Source organism: Pleuronectes platessa, chromosome 21, assembly GCF_947347685.1.
Source record: "Pleuronectes platessa chromosome 21, fPlePla1.1, whole genome shotgun sequence".
In the NCBI taxonomy this organism is placed as follows: domain Eukaryota; kingdom Metazoa; phylum Chordata; class Actinopteri; order Pleuronectiformes; family Pleuronectidae; genus Pleuronectes; species Pleuronectes platessa.
In genome coordinates this window covers 12228022-12246315 of record NC_070646.1, presented here as the reverse complement: position 1 = coordinate 12246315, position 18294 = coordinate 12228022, and the positions used below count along the sequence as shown (strand labels likewise).

General features: G+C 40.7%; 2 protein-coding genes across 5 annotated transcripts; one reads left to right on the top strand and one right to left on the bottom strand.

Moving 5' to 3' along the window:
• Positions 1 to 842: 842 nt before the first annotated feature.
• zgc:163057 (Hemoglobin subunit alpha-D-like) lies at positions 843 to 5975 on the top strand. 4 transcript variants are annotated; one of them, XM_053413965.1, is made up of 4 exons: positions 843 to 1190; positions 1824 to 2028; positions 2876 to 3041; positions 5439 to 5975. In XM_053413965.1, exons 1-3 carry the CDS (start codon positions 1099 to 1101, stop codon positions 3002 to 3004), a joined length of 426 nt encoding a protein of 141 aa, XP_053269940.1. In that variant the 5' UTR covers positions 843 to 1098; the 3' UTR covers positions 3005 to 3041; positions 5439 to 5975. The 4 variants fall into 4 exon arrangements, with proteins under 4 accessions (XP_053269940.1, XP_053269939.1, XP_053269938.1 ...); XM_053413964.1 differs by lacking the exon at positions 5439 to 5975 and adding an exon at positions 3436 to 4141; XM_053413963.1 differs by lacking the exon at positions 5439 to 5975 and adding an exon at positions 3436 to 4141 and having other exon boundaries at positions 2876 to 3045.
• A 1518-nt stretch (positions 5976 to 7493) lies between these two features.
• Positions 7494 to 17864, bottom strand: LOC128427291 (bromodomain adjacent to zinc finger domain protein 2B-like). The gene is made up of 27 exons (XM_053414379.1): positions 17796 to 17864; positions 17257 to 17461; positions 17039 to 17181; positions 16324 to 16385; positions 15925 to 16220; positions 15656 to 15757; positions 15235 to 15295; positions 14761 to 14869; positions 14496 to 14597; positions 14121 to 14211; positions 13499 to 13591; positions 13354 to 13415; positions 13025 to 13090; positions 12412 to 12477; positions 11951 to 12082; positions 11282 to 11533; positions 10564 to 10787; positions 10027 to 10101; positions 9786 to 9909; positions 9607 to 9669; positions 9377 to 9518; positions 9141 to 9296; positions 8817 to 8972; positions 8568 to 8716; positions 8157 to 8305; positions 7761 to 7904; positions 7494 to 7653 (listed from the first exon to the last, which is right to left on the bottom strand). The coding sequence occupies exons 1-27, from the start codon at positions 17862 to 17864 to the stop codon at positions 7494 to 7496; spliced, it is 3453 nt and encodes a 1150-aa protein (XP_053270354.1).
• Positions 17865 to 18294: the final 430 nt, after the last annotated feature.

Below are 18294 nucleotides of genomic sequence, written 5' to 3'. Positions count from 1 at the left end.
AGGAAGAAAAAGGAACTTAAGAGAATAATAAAGTACAAAATAATTAAGTTGTAGTGATGCCGTAGAGCCGCTGAGTGTTTACTATGCAGTAGATATGACCGCATTGAACTAAAAGCATGACTGTTCATTTTTGTGAAACACACCTCATGAGGTCCCCTTCTTGATGCTTAGTCATCATCCATCATTTCCCTCGTCAGGTGATTCTTCAGATCTAAATATAAACTGATCAAAACTCAATCAAAGCCACTGTTAAAATATGAAACACTTGTGTGGGATCTACAAGAGGAGCCCCATGATTTGTAATGATTCTAAATTGAGGAAGTGAGAAAGACCATGACTCTGCATGCTGGACCTGTGCCCACTGTGGCGTGTCCAGCAGCTTGTGGAGCAGCAGATAGGAGAGGGTGAAGGAGTTTATCTGCAATAACCTGCAGCAAACTGTAAAATATCATCTGGATAGAAAAGCCTGACTCATGCTTTCATGTATGTCTTATGGTGGTGAATGTGTAGTAGGAAAAATTGACCCCTAATAAAAAAAAGAGAGAGAGAAAATCTGCTTCCTGCAGAAACGCAGAAAAGAAAAGAAGAAGTCCTCACTATGTAAAATGATTTAAATAAGTGCATTATTGTCTGAGATTAGAAATAAATACTTTGTTTAACTTTTAAGTGGGTCTTTGTTGTGGCTGAGAGAATCTGAACATTTTAAACTCTAATTATCAAAAACAATGGTGGCAGCTGAACTGACCCCTCATGATACTGAGAGAGCAGCAGCGTGACACATGTAGAGCAGCAGATAGCACCGTGGTGCGCAGCCCCCACCCTGCTACATGGCCCTGGCTGCTGTCCGATAACACACAGGAGAAAAAAAACAACAAGGCTGCAGCCTGAGACCTTCTCCACTCAGTTTTCTCCACACAGGGGATTATCAATTCTCACCAATCCTGTCTGCCTGCGTTTTTCTGATCAACCGCGTCCATGTGGCGATAACATGGTTGATGGTTCCCTTTTTACGCACAACTATTTTTGAATCTACCTGTGACCAATCAGCTCCCTGGATATTCAGCCACGGGCCGTTGTTGAACAGTGAAACAGGCTGCGATGCTCTCAACGAAGGAGAAGGAGCTGATTGCACAAATATGGGAACGACTGACTCCTGTGGCAGAAGACATTGGCTCAGACGCGCTTCTTAGGTAGGTTCATTTAGACTTTTCATAAAAAATACGAACCTGCTGTCGATGGAATAGTGTGTGTAGCATTTACATCTGATGAGATATTGGAATTATAAATGGTTGAAGTCAAACATGTGTAACTTACCTTTCCAAATGTGTAAATGCGCGACAGGATCTTGGCCCCTTTACTGACTCATTAGCTTATGTTAATGTTTGGTTCAAAAGACTAAAACATGACTCTTTCATGACCCTTTTTAATTTAATCAAAATTGGTTAGTGATGATGTCTATAACAAGTTATGAATATGCATAACTTCAAAGTAAACTGCAAATTATTTATAAATGATTTATTAGCCACTGTTAAAGTAATTATTTACATGATATAAACCCCATATGGGATTTTGGAAAGCATCAATTAAAAGTAAATATATAATAATCATAATCTATAATATAAATGCATTATTTCGAATGTCATTGTTTGTCATGTGATTTATGATGATGATGATGACGATGATGATGATGATGATGGTGGATGTGACGGTTGGGGTCAGTCTCCATGTGTCACCTCTACTCAGATGTTGGTGGTACGCCACTCACTAAACTGAGCAACAAACCCAGAGCTCCAAAGGAATGCACTGTTCCTTTTCCTCCACAGGATGTTCGCTTCTTACCCCGGCACCAAGACGTACTTCTCCCACCTGGACATCAGCGCCCGCTCCGCTCACCTGCTCTCCCACGGGAAGAAGATCGTCCTGGCCATCGCGGAGGGAGCCAGAGACATCAGCCAGCTGACCGTCACTCTGGCTCCTCTGCAAACGCTGCACGCCTACCAGCTCCGGATAGACCCGACTAACTTCAAGGTGCAGGTCCCGGGGGAAAGCAGTCCATATATCACCCATTGATCACTGAATGAATAATGGTTACTTATTGAAATGTTACTATGTTGTTTTTAAAGGGTTGTAGTGACTTTTCTCTTAAGTGAACTCGGTCATTATCAGTCAATGTCAGACCAAACCCATTGACCTCAGAAGAGCTTCAAAAACGACATATCATTAGAAGTCCTCATCATATGTAATGTTTTCTATTCAGTATATCCACGTCTTTTAAGTATTTGCAAGTATAAAATGCAAAAGAATACATAAATACCCCTTTTCAACGTAACATAAAAACAATTCTCATTTGTCTATATACTATACTTTTTACAAAGTAGGTAGGATGAATATTACGATGTGTTCTCGAGCCAGAAGACCAGCACACTGGCCCCTATGGTGAAATATATACTTATGTTAGTTCCAAGAGGAAAACTGTAGCCAACCCAATATTAAGTGTCTAAAGATGAAGTTTGGATTGGAAATCTAATGGCAGACATAAAAGGGATGTGAAATAGCTACTGGGAGTGTTCTGTTTTGTTTTAAGTTAAATTACTCGGAGACACAAACTGAGAGCAGCACCATGGTTAACTCAAAGATACATTTTAAATACCAGGCCCTCTCTGAAGTTGAGCTCCTTTGGAAAATGAAATAATTGCTGCCTAGTGCTCAGATTACCCATTGCATATTCCAGTTTATTTATCCAGGCAGAAATCTTCACGCCTCCTTTAAAAGTTAATCAGGACAGTTTTCATGATGTTTTCTCACGATGCATTTGAAGTATAACTGTCGCACTTGGTTCTCCCTTCACCTCTGCACCCCTCCACCTCTCCTGTAGCTCTTCTCACACTGTATGCTCGTCACCCTGGCGTGCCACATGGGCGACGACTTCACGCCTGTCGCACACGCGGCGATTGACAAGTACCTGTCAGCGTTCGCAGCCGTGCTCGCCGAGAAATACAGATGAGACCCAGCCACGTGTGTCTAAGATGCAAATGAGACATGTATGTAAGTTTGGTTTTTGTTATGTAATGTTCTGCAATAATAAAATGTGCACTTAATATGCAAAATGTTATGTTGTATTACAATAGAAAGTCTTAATTATGTGTTGAAATGATTTCCTCATGGAGGCACAGATGTGAGATGAAGAGTGTGTCATTTGTGCAGCTTGTGGCAGAGTCTCAGGTGCTCCATGCTTATTTAATTGTGTTTCTACATGTAAAAATATGTGTTCAGTGTGTGACGGACATACATGACTGTATTCAGTGATACGTGTGGTGGACAAATTAATTTAACCCTCATGATTCCTTACTTTTCTAATCTATGGATGAACCTTATACTCAGGCATATTGATTGATCCTAGTGGTTGGTTCAACTTCCCCTTTCCTTTCACTTCAGAGAGACTCTGACGGACGACGAGGTGATTATATAAATTCACAATCTCTTACTCCAAAGCCCCAAATCCTATTTTCTTCTTCCGTATCTAAAACAAATGAAGAACTCACAGTTGAATGACACAGTGGTGAACAGGGAGCTGCTGAAGCAGAATCTACGGACTGTCTTTGCTGTTGAAATAAAAATGGTATGAATTCTTCAGAACATAATCCTATCAAATATTTGAAAACACCATACTTTAGAAAAGTTTTTGTTACTGAGTGGACTTTGTGGTGAAGTGTTTTTATAATCTCCTCTGTCAGAGGTCAAGAATGACTTTTCAACCTTAAGCCTTTATTTGCCCTTAAAGTGTAAAAAATTACTATTTAACAAGATTCCATTAGCTTCAAACAGCTTTTATGACTTTAAACACTCGGTGTCACACTCACACCATTGAAAACAGTCTATCTTATCTATTTTTACCGACCATATACTGCTTCACACTCTGTAATGCACAGATAAGTCTTCCAGCAGCCAATAAATGCGACAAGGAGCTAATATCTAATCAACTCGTTGGTCTTATTGATAAACTCTTCTCTTGATGTTTATATCATATATAACCTACAGTTAACACGCTTCAGTGATTGAAAAAGTTGTAGTGTTGTTAGCTTGTAACTGGGTCACTCTCTTCCTGCGACACGATAATAAAGAAAATGATTGCCTCTGAAAACCGCTTCTATCTGCGTCCCCGGGGTCAGAGGATGATGGTGTGACGTTAATGTATTGTTTTACATTGTATGTGTCACGTCATGATAAATCAGTCTCTTGTGCCGCTCTCTCGGCATTTTGCAACCTAGGCAACAGCCTATGTCGCCTGTACCAGGAGCCTCCCCTGGGCCGAGCAGGGGGCGAGCAGGTCCGTAGAGAAGCAACACCAGCTCAGCTCGTCTGTCTGCTGCTTCAGAGTGTGGACTAATGTCACCATGATGATGAAGAGGAGGAGGAGGAGCAGGAGGTTCACTCACCAGGGGGCGCACACTGATCTTACAGTTAGGTCCATAAATATTTGGACATTGACACAATTTTCATTATTTTGGCTCTGTAAACCACCACAATGGATTTGAAATGAAACAATCCAGATGAACGTTAAGTGCAGACTTTCAGCTTTAATTTGAGGATATTTACATCCGAATCAGGTTATTTACAACACATTTTATATGTGGCCCTCCCTTTTTATGGGACCAAAAGTAATTGGACAAACTAACATAATCATAAATGTAATTGTCACTTTTAATACTTGGTTGCAAATCCTTTGCAGTCAATGAGAGCCTGAAGTCTGGAACCCATAGACATCACCAGACAATGGGTTTCGTCCCTGGTGATGCTCTGCCAGGCCTCTAATGCAACTGCTTGTTCTTGGGGCATTTCCCTTTAGTTTTATCTTCAGCAAGTGAAATGCATCCTCAATTGGATTCAGGCAAGGTGATTGATTTGGGCATGGCAGAACATTCCACTTCTTTGCCTTAAAAATTCTTTGGTTTCTTTTGCAGTATGCTTCGGGTCATTGTCCATCTGCACTGTAAAGCGCCGTCCAATGAGTTCTGAAGCATTTGGCTGAATAGGAGCAGATAATATTGCACAAAACACTTCAGAAGTCATCCTACTGCTTTTGTCAGCAGTCACATCATCAATAAATACGAGGGAACCAGTACCATTGGCAACCATACATGCCCGCGCCATAACACTACGTCCACCATGCTTCACTGATGAGATGGTATGCTTTGGATCATGAGCAGTTACTTCCCTTCTCCATACTCTTCTCTTCCAATCATTCTTGTACAAGTTGCTCTTTGTCTCATCTGTCCATAGGATGTTGTTCCAGAACTGTACAGGCTCTTTTAAATGTCGTTTGGCAAACTCCAATCTGTTCTTCCTGTTTTTGAGGCTCACCAATGGTTTACATCTTTTGGTGAACCCTCTGTATTTACTCTGGTGAAGTCTTCTCTTGATTGTTGTCTTTGACACAGATACGCCTACCTCCTGGAGAGTGTTCTTGATCTGGCCAACTGTTGTGAAGGGGTTTTTCTTCACCAGGGAAATAATTCTTCTGTCATCCACCAAAGTTGTTTTCCGTGGTCTTCCGGGTCTTTTGGTGTTGCTGAGCTCACTAGTGCGTTTTTTTCTTTTTATAAATGTACCAAACAGTTGATTTGGCCACACCTAATATTTCTGATATCTCTCTGATAGTTTTTTTTTGATTATTCAGCCTAATGATGGCTTGCTTCACTTATAATGACAGCTCTTTGGACTTCATAATTAGAGTTGACAGCAACAGATTCTAAACACAAATACTTCACTTGAAATTAATTCTAGACCTTTTATTTGCTCCTTGTCAATGAAATAACGAGGGAATAACACACACCTGGCCATGGAACAGCTGAGCAGCTAATTGTCCAATTACTTTTGGTCCCTTAAAAAGGGGGGTGCCACATATAAAATGTGTTGTAATTCCTACACCGTTCACTTGATTTGGATGTAAATACCCTCAAATTAAAGCTGAAAGTCTGCACTTAAAGCACATCTTGAGTGTTTTATTTAAAATCCATTATGGTGGTGTACAGAGCCAAAATGGTGAAAATTGTGTCAATGTCCAAATATTTATGGGCTAACTGTATATGAGACAAACAGCTGATAGGAGCTGTCAGAGGGATGAAGGCGGATGTGGAGCCTCTCAGGAGGAGCATGGACTTCCTGTTTCAGCCCAGTTGTAACGTGTTTATTTCAGATGTTATCAGTCATGTGATCCTCAGTCAAACAATGTTCACTACTTGTTACTGAACTCCAAATCCAAATCAGTTATTTATCTTTAAATATCAAGTTGATCATCAGAGACAAATTGCATCAAGTATGAAAACCTAACACAACCCAGAGTGGCTCTTTTCAGTGGAGCTGATTTCATCTACTTTACTATAACCATGACAATATATCACATTTCATCTGTTGATCATTTAAATTCAGAATTATACCTGCTGATTACCCAACTTCTGTAGCTGGGAATGTAAAGTAAGCAGAAACACTGGAATGAATATTTCCCAATGAAGTGGTGTATGTATGAAGTAGAAAAAATGCAAATCCTTAAATCCCTCAAAGTATCACTGAAGTAGTGAATTAACCTTCATTGGCTCTGATGCTTTGAACCCTTTATAGCATGTTTTATCATTTTTTTTAAGTAGCGCAACTTTATTATTTCCCCATAAGTGTCTGTAAAATAAGCTGAGTTAGAACCAAAATTCAAAAAATCCTGTTTTGATAATTTTATCTTAAATATTAAGATAATTGTCCAAATTATTTTAAATCTAAATCCTGAACCGATTTGAGCTCCTTTACATCCTGTTGGATCATCAGATCTCGAACTACACTTTGTATTGTATTTGTTGATCATGTTTTATTCTACCCAATAACTTAGCTGGGAAATGTAAGTAAGCAGCAGGAGCGGAGTGAAATAATAAAGGAAATACTTCCCAGTGAAGAGAAGTTTAAAAAAAGGTAAATTCTAAAGTAACTATCCTTATCCAGAGAGGCTGTTCAGTATTTACAATATACATTTTAGAAATGTAAATAAAGACAGCAATGAACACTATACATGGAACAGTAAACCTCTGTATCTTTTTACACTTAAACAGAACAGTAGCACTGCTGGAACCCGTAGACACAAATAAATGCTGTAAACTTTTTCTTGATCGGCTTGATCAGAAGTCCATAAAACAATCTTCAGACGTAGTTCAAGCTGTGTGCCATCTCCTTCCGTTTATTAGAAAAGACTCAAACATAAATATGAAAAATAAATACACATGTACAAAAAGCTGTACTGCAGTGCTGATGATAAGAAAGAGTCAATGACCTGTTTGATTCCCAAACAACATGTTGAGTTAGTAACAGTATTGCACTTGAAGATACTGATCCATGGAGTGTTTGTTCTTTCACATTGCACAATCTAGTATACACATCTAGTGTCACAGGTGAAGAGAAGGTCTCCGACACCAAAGAGGACGTTTGATTAGTAGAAAGTGATTTTCTTTATTTTAGCTTTGTTCTTTCCTCAGCTGCTCAGCCCATCGTTTATCAAAGAACTCTTTCATGGTCCGTCCTGCACGTCCAATTTGTGAATCGTCCTCATTGCACTTCTCACAATTGTCAAACACGAGGTGGACGTCCATGTTGAAAGTCTCGGAATTTTGGTACCTGCAAAGATTGGAAATGGTTTAATTGTAATTCAGAGGCAGCATTCAAATCAGAAAAGTAACATATTAAATAAAAGATGTATGAATGCATGTATAACACAAACGTACTTGTTGTTGGTTATTTTTTTTCGGATGGTCGAGAAGTCCATGGGCTTTTTGATTATCCTTTTGTACCAGGGGTAGGTTTTGAGGTTGACTGGTTTTAGAAAGGGCCCCGCGTCCTCATGAGCCTCCAGCTCAGCCAGCAGAACTCTGGAGGAAAATGAGCAGTCGACAGACCTGAGCTTTTTTATATAGTTTCAGATATTTGTGAAAAAGATTGAAACAGATTTTGAAGTGAACAAGGATCTGTTTGCAATGTTAAAGTAAAAAATCCACAACTGAATCTAATCTGATGGGTTCCTCCTTGGGTCGCGTCCCACTCCCCCAATGCTTGCGCTTATAACATTGAGATGAAATAAATGCGGTTCTCTATCCATGCAGCGAGAATGTGTTCATACCTACCGGCACATTTCCTGCCAAACTTTGTCTTCCTTGGCCAGTTTGGCTCTTTTGGCACAGGACCCATGGCTGTCAAGCTTGGCCCTGCGCCTCTTCCTTCCCCCAGCTTTTTGGTTCTGTAGCCCCGTACTCCGGAGGAATTGAGCGCTTTGCTGAAAGACGGGACATAAAAACGACGGGTGAGGAGCCACGCGCAACACGTACCATGCAGATTTAATAAATGGATGTGGAAATGTGGAACAATGAAGATATCATTGGACAGTTGAACAGATTGAGGCTCGTTGATCTGCTCTGCTTGTGGCCTAGGGGATTTTATTAAGTGAAAGACAAGAGAAAAGAGTCTCAGGTTTACCTTGATAGGGATATTTGTATTTGTATGAGCTGTAAGTAGACAAAGGTTCAGGATATTTTTACCTTGATCTGCGGACCGCCAGAGACGTCTCTCCTCTCCAGAGCCTCCACCGGCTGCTGTTGGCTCATGTCCACCTCCATGGCCTGCTCCTCCACACACCAACTCTCCACGGTTTTCTCCCTCACTTTATCCAGCTTCGCCACATCAAACGCTGCCCCCATAGATACATACAAACAATACAGCAAATTACTGTCTATGAAAAGCAACATATAAATGCAGAATTGAAGTGAGCAGAGGAGTTGTGGACACACCATCTTCGCTGTTGGAATAGAGCAGGGTCAAATACTCCATATTAATTTGGATCTGATTCCGAAGAGCATTCTCTCTGAAGCCTCGACTGTGGAGCGCCTCCACCAGACTGTGGAGCTCCTGCACGTCGGACACTCGCCACCAACCACGCAGCATCTCTGCCAACAGAAGAGAGAAGTATTGATAATTGCTTAATTTTAGCAGCATAAGGAAGTTGTAAAGCTGAGGGACAGTCATCACAGCATGTACTCCAGGACTGTCCGGGCAGTGATGATCTTTAGTCCAGCATATTTCACTTGTGCTTAATGGCAGTGAGACATTCTTACCCTTAGGGATGGGCTGAGGTCGGGGGAAGTCACACAGGGCCTCTGGGGTCTCAAGCGTGTTGACAGTGTTGTTAGTTAGTGTCTTAGTCAGCTGATCGTCCTGAAGGACAGGCTGGGGGCTGGAGGTTTCCTGTGTCTCCTTCAACTCTTCATAACCTGAGTAACATTTAAAAAATCAGCTCAAAGTGCATAAAAAACATAATAATTCAGATGTACATTTCAGTATGAGTTTTCACCTTCGCTGCTCATTATGCCCTCAACAAAGACGCCGCCACACCCTGGGAGAAGCCAGTAACGCCTCATGTAGCGGTCCTGTCCAATCATCAGGGAGGGCTGTGACTGAGAGTGTAGCAGCTTCTTTGTGATCTGGTTATGTTGCTAAAGAGACAGAAAACAGAGGTAGAATGGGATTTGTTTAATTCATCAACTAGCTCATCCTGGGAAAATGAATGTGGGTGAAATTTACCATGCATAATTTGTCGATTTGTTTCTCCAGCTCCTCCACACTGGCGGAGTTCACATTGTTGTCCTAGATGAAAAGATGTCATTAGTGTGAGGCCAGTGGACTGACTGACAGTAACTATAACAAACGCTGATTGAGCCGCTGGCAACAGTAAAAAGAAAAAGCATCATGCTGTTACTGACCTCCTCCTCCCGTATCTCTGCTCGAGAATCCTCTTCCTCCTCTTCATATGCTTGGTCCTTGCTGTCATCTCCGCCCACACTGCTGTCTCTCTGCTCAGTCCTCTTGTTGTGGAGGCTCCACAGTCTTTGAACGCAGAAATGTACAGAGGAAATAATATATATATTAATGTATTCACAAAAAGATTTAAAAAAACTTTGCACAGAACCTTCTGGTAACAACTTGGAAGAAACATGTTCTCACTCTCGGAGCTGATCCTCTACAGCCCACTTATCCTTCCACAGTCCGGTCATGTGTTCCATGTTCTTGTCGTTCTCACTGCAAAGTAACATTGAAAATCATGCTTCAATACTTAGATTGATACATTTGCAGCACACTGCAGCGGGCAGGAGATGCCTTTCAAAGTGTTGCTGGTACTAAAGAAAGACTAATGGAACATAGTTTGATGCAACCTTTTGAAACTATCCATCAGACCATGATTTGTCATATTCCTTTTGATACATCCGCTGTTTCTTCACAATTTGAGCCCTCATGAATAAAACAAGTGACTTTTCTCTGCTCTCAGGCAAAGAGATTGACTTAAGCTCCAGGCACATTATAAACACTTGATTAAACTGTTTAGGCAATCAACTTTACAAAATAAAAAATGGCTCATTCAACACAAATTCAACAACACTTTGAAAAAAAGTCCATAGTACATAATTTTGTTGTAATGTGAATATAAGCAAAAATAAATGAGAAGTGAGATATGTGAGGATTAGAAGGACATGAATCCCTCACCTGTGAACAGCGTTACTCCAGGTTAGCCCATTAACCAGGAAGGTCAACATGGACACCTTCTGAGAGGGACTGTGGTCCTGAAAAGCTCTAGTCCTGAGACTGAGGGCCAGAGGAGCAAACTCTGTCTGATAACTGTGAGCCTCCATGTAGATCTGCAGGATCTCAGACACATTGTCTCTGTTGATGGCCACATTACTCAAGTCTTCCCCTAGTAGGGTTTTGCTCTAAAAGAAAAATATTGATAAGTTCAGTCAGTGTGTTTAATAAATGTTTGTTCACCTACTTAGCGTGAAGAGTAAGTATTTGTGTATACTACAATGTCAAACAACAGACACAGAAACCTAAAGTGTGTTCTGACTGGTTAGCAGAGAAGAGGCAGTCTGCTAGTAAAAAACAAAACAATGTCCGCTCAGCTGTTATGCTGTTGCCAAGTATGCCAACATGTACTCATACAGACTGTATTAAACTAAAGTGTCCCTGCTGTCAGGTCTTCCTTAAATATATTGAATAAAAGTACAACTCTACTTTTGAACTACTGCAGTGGTTCTGCATCAGCTACAGAAATGGTGCAAGTCAATGTCTAAAGCAATTAAATGTGAACCCTGTAAAAAGTTACGTCTGATCAGTTTGAATGTGTGTGTTTGCATTAATACATGGTTAACAACGCCTTTACAAATCAACAACTGTATAAATACTACACTGACAATGACAGACTCACCCTATGACCTGCAGGTATCCCGGGAAACTGTATGGCTGAAGATACCATGCTCACCAGCAGGTCTTGAACTTTAACCATACTGCCCCCAGTGTTAATTAAACCCTCCTGAAGGACACTTAAATCGAGGTCGTTTAAATTCGCTAATCCCAGGGCCTTTCCAAAGGTGTGTAAAAACTGCAGCACCTTCAGGCAGTGAAATAAGGTGCTTCCTTCCAAGACCAGACCAGGGACTCGCGAAAGCTCTGGAAGACACTGAAGAAAAAAAAAAAAAAATTGAAATGATTTGTAAATCAATCTGACCCAAGTATTTTTGGTTTCAGACTATATAGGTAAAATGTGTTATAGATTTCAGTAGCCACTTGGTGGCAGTACTCTGACTTATACCTGCTCTCTTTAATCAAACGTAGATGCTTTCAGTGATATTAAGCATCTATTTTTATATGTGACAGTAAAACAATGAAACCATAAAGTTGTCAAAACATCTAATCTTCATGCCTATAGCTCCTACAGTGATATACTGATTTATTTCCTATGTAAAAAAAACAACAACACATGCCTGGTTGAATTCTTAATCTCTCCACATACATGTATGATGTACATTCCACAGATGGAGACTCTCTGTGGTAATATGTACGCACTCTGATGTACGGACTCTCTGTGTGTGAATACCTTCAGATCGGCTAAGCACATGTCTTCGTTTGGGGCATTGGCTTTTTCCAGCTCCACTTGTCTGAGCTGGAGTTCCCTCTCCTTGTTTAGCCGTTCCTCGTTTGTCTTCTCCTGCTTCAGACGCTCTTTCTTCTGCAGCCAAGAGATCGTATTATTCCCGATGATATTGAGATCGGTATAAAAAACACAAATTAGAAACTAAATTACCAAAGTCTAAGAAAGATGCATCCGTTTCACAGCAATCTTACAAACCACACAGACAGGACATAACAAAGCATAATAAAACATAACAATAAAAAATAATAAATAATAAAATAAAATGATAGTAAGGGTCCATTTACTAGGACTAAGAAGGCATAATAAGTTGCAAAATACATAATAAATGGGGCCAAAACATTACCGGGCTGACAACAGAAGCAACAGTGAAAAACACAATTTGCTCATAAACATCAGTTATTGACCTTGATTCTTTTCTCAGCCGCCAATTTTCGGGCCTTGGCTGCTTCTTCCTGTTTCTGTCTTTTAGCCTGTGAATGAAAAAAAGTTCAAGAAACAGAGTTGGCTGACACACTCATTCAATAAGTACAATATGTCCAGAACAGAAAAGATAAATTAACATTTAACCAGAGCAACAATGTCTGATTAATGAATGAACGGATCATTTCCTTGGTTAGAGGTATAACATGAAAAAAACTTGAATGAATATTTAAGTGTTATACTTCATATTTTGTATAATTTTGGTATTAGTTTGCTGTGGTCGCTCACTGCTCTGTGTGTCTTGCACTAGATGGGTCAAAAGCAGAGGTTAAATTTCCCTACCTGCATGAGTGTGCCTGTGCATGTCTGTGCATGTGTTTGGAACAAATAAATGCATCTTAATCTTAATCTTAATCTTAATCTTAATCTTAATGATGTCAATAGAAAATATTCCACACAAATCTAAATAGAGCAAGTGTCTCTCTGGTAATATCAGATCTAACATATTGACACGCGGAGTGAAGAGATGATTATTCCCTCCCATTAAGGCTCAAAGACAAAATGGCAGCTGTTTCTGCAATCACTTTCAGGACCAACCTCGAGAAGTTGCTGAGCACGGCGTTCTTTCTCCATTCGGAGCTGCTGCATGCGTTTGATCATCTTCTGGTAAAAGGATGAGAGCAAGATCAAATGAATTAACTGTTAAGTCATGCATGTTATAGAGAGGATGGAGGGGGGCAGGGTGTGGGGTGAGGAAGCAAAGTGGGTCTATACAAATCAGGAAGGTGTAGCATTTTGAAGGATAGCAACTTGCTTGTGGAATTTCAGAGCAGTTCAACTGTTTCAATTTAAAACATTGAGAGTGCACAAATTCTGAAAATGCAACAGCTGATAGTTGGGAAGATCATGCAAAGAAAGATCCTTACCTCCTGTTCGAGAAGTTTCATATGCTCTCTCTTTATCCTCTTCTGCTCAGCCAGCCTTACGGCTAGAAAACACAAACATGTTAGGTTCACACACGCAATCTGATCCAATGTTAGAGAAGAGTCTGACGAGACTGTGGCTGTTTACCTTCCTGCCTCCTGGCCTCTTTGGCTGCTCGGGCCTTGGCCTGCATCTCCATTTTTTTCATCAATTTAATCTCAGCTAACAGTCCAGCCATTTCTGAAACATGATGGGATATAAACCATGAAATCACCCACCACAGAGAATTGAAATGATTAGTAAAATATTGACCTGCAGACAACCCCAAAGTCCTGATTTCCAGAGGAAAAGCCTGAAGCATTTAGTGACATATGGTTCTTATTTATATTAAAAAACTCTAAAGATGGTTTAGGTTGGTCTTAACAGTAAGGAAAAAAGTTGGGAAAGAAAAGGCTCATGGGCGATAAACCTTGTTCTATGTTCTTAATGTTAAAGGGCGCCTCTTTTAAGGTGGCTCTTACATGGTGGGCAACTCTTACAACTTGTTTTATGGAGCTGATTACAAAACATCCACCACTGACATTGTTTGAAAAAACGGTTTTGGAAGTAAACTCTATTGTAGCTGAGCTGGGATCATCTTAAAGTGATCTCACATATATGCTCAGGTGGCCAGACTTCCTCATGAAAAATCAGAAGTGAAAATTTCAGATTCAGCCGGTTTTACCTATTTCACAGGTGACACTGAAACATTTCAAAGATGTACACTGACCTTGATCCTCCAGTTGGCGGCGCAGCTTGTCATCCATCGCTGAGATAATGGGAGTGATCTCCTCCTCAGCCAGTAAAAACCACTGACGACCCTGAGAAATATTACAAAGACGAAGGAAGGATTAAAGAAAATGAAAGGAGAAGATGGTCAGACTGAGTTGTATCTACCGATTGCTTACATTAACAAAAGCAAGCTTTCAAGCTTAAGATTCATCATAAATTAACTTTGATAGATATGTCTCAACAAATATGTGAATTCTTGTAATGTTTCTATCAGACCTCACACCATTTTACATTAAATGTATGTATCTCATATATATATATATATATATATATATATATATGTTGTGCAGAGTAAATAAAAGGGAACATTTACCTCTGGTCCTTGTCTGGCTTCATAGAAGGCACCAACTTTAATTTTTGGACTAAAGCTGAAGTTGTCCCTTGAGATTTTAGATATTCCATTCTCCACCAAGTACTGCAGACAAAAGAATTATGCATTGTAATTAAAGCATGGGAAGAACTGTGAGCTATATAACTGGTAACTTGTTGTGATTTCCACTGGTGTGTGATTACATAAAGCTGCAGTGACTATATGCCATGGTTTAAGGTTTTATATTTTCCATAAATTGTTGGTTCACCTTTGTCACATTAGGATACCGATGCAGTTTCTTCCCGCATGGTGCAATGTAAGCAACTTCCACTTTGAGTTGACCTGCCACGCTCCTGATCCGAGTCTCTCTCTGCCACCTGAGCAAACACAATTACAAACCAAGTACAACATATAAATCATGAAATCAATATCATTAAATTATTGTTTCAGCTGTATTCAGTCATCATTAATATATATAGACTTTTAAAGAGAAAGATTTCTTGCAATAGTCATTTCCCGCAATTGAATAATGGTGTTCAGAGACAGAACTGGGGCTGATACATATTCTCTCATTCAAACCAGCAGGGAAACAAGGAGGGAAATTATGTAATGGATGACTGTACAGCTGTCTACTCCTAGATGGACATGAGCCAAGAGGGGCAACCCCTCAGTCCCCAGGAGAGTCAGACCATCAAAACAATGTTAGTTTCATTTAACAAGAATTTCATGCACAACAGCTCACCCATACTCAAGAGGCAACTTCAGAACTCTGTCAACTGTCAGTCTGCTCCTCTTCCCTGATCCTAAAAACAGGGAGACATGACTCAGCACCTTCAACCTGAGCAAGTTACACTACACATCTCATCTTAGAAAGTCACAATGTTCTCTACATGTTCCATGACTCATCCAGTATCAGATTCAAAAAGCATCTGCCTGGGATATAAAAACAAAAGCTGCTGGAGATAAAACAATGATGTGACAAATATAAAAAAAAGAAGTATCATTATGCAAGAGGTAGGGAGACAAAGGTGTGTGTGTGTGTGGGGGGGGGGGGGGGGGGGGTAAAAATTGTGAGAAATCAATGCTGTCCTGAAGCAGAGATTTAACAATCCTGGTCAACTGTAATTTCAAGCTGTATGGTAGTTTCTAGGTGTGTTTGGTACCTGGCAGTGGGGTAAGTTCAGACTCAGCTCGCTCTGTCATGTCATCGTCAGAGCCGACAGAGGGTGACATGTCAATCACCAGATCGCCCTCTGACTGGCTCTCTGGGGAATTCCAGAGTGACAGAAGATAAACAAGTGAAAGATCAGAAATAAATCCTAATTAGCATTCTTCAAACAACCAAACCATCCAGAGCACTGGTCATTTCTCAAAGTAGCCTCATCTAACAGTGAAGACATTTGATTAATTAGAGAGGGGTGTTTAATCTAACCAGAATCCTCCTCCTCAAGATCATCTGCATCATCTTCATCTTTGCCACCATCTCCCAAAGAGTCAGAGTCGGAGTCCTTGCTGCTGTGGAAGTCAGACGAGGTGGTTTTCAGGAGACTCCTTCCTGCATGTAGAGACTTAGGCCTCTTGGTCTTCCTCGATCCGCGTCCATGCCGCTTGTTGTTGAGGGTGCTGCTCTGCATGCGGCGCCTCTTGATGAGATCCAAGGGGGCATCCTGAACTTCACTGTCGAGCGCTCCATTAGGACAAGGATTCAGCAACAGGTTGGTGTCATTGCTGTGTGGGAGAGATGATAAATGACTACTCGATATATCATAATATGGCAATATTTGGGTGGTAACAATGTTGAAGAGGATGCTGAACTGATGTGACTTAATACCCGTTCTGGCTGGAGAGTTGCTGAGAAACAGGTTGCTTTAGAGAGACCTCGGAATGCACGCGCTAAATAAAAATGCAAAAGAAAAGGAAACAAAGGGGGAAAAAATGAAGTAATTACACAAACTGTTACTCACATTACATCGCTGTGGGCTGTGAATGAAGGAATTTAAGGTTTAATAAGAGACAGGGACAATAAAGAGCAGGCTCGTGACTGTGAACAACAATGAAGGAGGAAAAAATATTGTATATTTTCAAACTGTTTGGCCTAGTGTCATCCTGCAAATTCAGCTGTCATCTTGCATTTGTTGCTGGTGTCATGCTCTGGCAACCAAAAGTCTGTATTTAATGTACCACCATCATATGACCTAAAATGCTCTTGTTACAGATTGCCACATTCCACCTCCTTCTCAGTACAGTGACAATAACGGAGTCCTGTAAAAAGGCCAATTTCTCTCTCTTGATAACAAACATCCTGAAGCAGAACAGAGCTAATGCTTGTCAGTTTTCTCCATAGAGCTAAACACATTGACCACCGCATGACTAGAAATCTACAAGGGACAGACTTTCGTGTTCAGCGAGAATGAGGGACAACACATGAGAACAGAGCTCATTCTGTTGCAAGAGAGAAACAAACTACAGGAATTCATTTTTCTGTACATGAGATAGAAAAAAAACCCAGCTACAATGCAGCAACACGAATACAAATTAGAACTCACCTTTCGCGATGTAGATCTGTTGCGGTGCAATGAGATTTCCTCTGGGTTTCCACTGCTCTCCTTTGGGTTATGAACAGGCTGTGTGTGTTCAGAAGAGGGCATCTGACCCCTCTGTTCATGTGAGGGCTTCTGTGGGGCTAAAGCTGGGGGTGGTTTGGGTGAAGAGGAAACAGGTAGAAGTTTAAGTAAGGAAAGAAATTTATGTTTGATTGAGGTACCACGAGACAGGGGTTTTTGAGGGGACCAGAGGGGAAGAGGTTCAGGGGAAGAGGAGAAAGAGAAGGGCTTTGGTGAGGGTTTCTGTCCGTCCTCCTCTGCAGTCCTGGTTTTCTCGAGACACAGCGTAATTTTGACGGTCTGTCGCCGGCCAGCAGGATGGGGAGAGGACTGGATACGGCCATCTAAAGTGTTCTTTGTCAGCCGCTGAGTGGGAAGATGTGGAGAACAGGGAGAAGACAGAATGTCATGTCAAATCCTGCTGAGAAATCCTCACTGTGGCAACTCTGTCACTTAGCACATACATCCAGTTTTCTGCCATTAAGGCTGCTTTACACAGAGACAATTTTTAACAACTGCTACACACAAAACTTTACAAAACAACCTCTTGTACCAGAAGCATTCATTTGAAATGTCCCACCAACATAGAAATATGGCCTTATGGTAAATGATAAACCAAAAATAATGTCTCAGCCAATTGTAGATATTCTGCTAAATGTTTAAACACAGACAACAGCATTTCAACACAGCCTGGCCTTACCTCATCCTCCTCCATGGCATCAGCATCCCTGGAGTGATCTGACATGGATCCTGAATGGCTGCTACTCATGATTGACTATACCTCACAATAGAGTCTGTTCAGGTTCCACTTTAACCACCTTGAGAAAATCCAAGATGGTGAACTACATTCTCTATTCAAGAGTAGTTGAACAGGTGAATCAGCACCTTTAAACATTCCTATGATATAATATCAAAGAAACAGCCTATTGTCTTGTGGACAACAAAGGCAAAGTATCCTAAGATCCTGTATAATTCTCCTATGATCTCCAGAGGGGAAATATGCTTGTCATTATTTTTATATTTGTAAGTTAATGCAGCAACTGTTTTTTGCAACCAATTGTAATTTGGGGCAGTTTCCTCATAGGCCTTGCAAAGTTTAGTCTTTGTGTTGTTTTAATGGTGCAGAATCGAGAATAATTGGCCAATCAACTGAAGACTGCTCACCTAGCTCAGCTAGGCCTACACTGAGACATTTTACA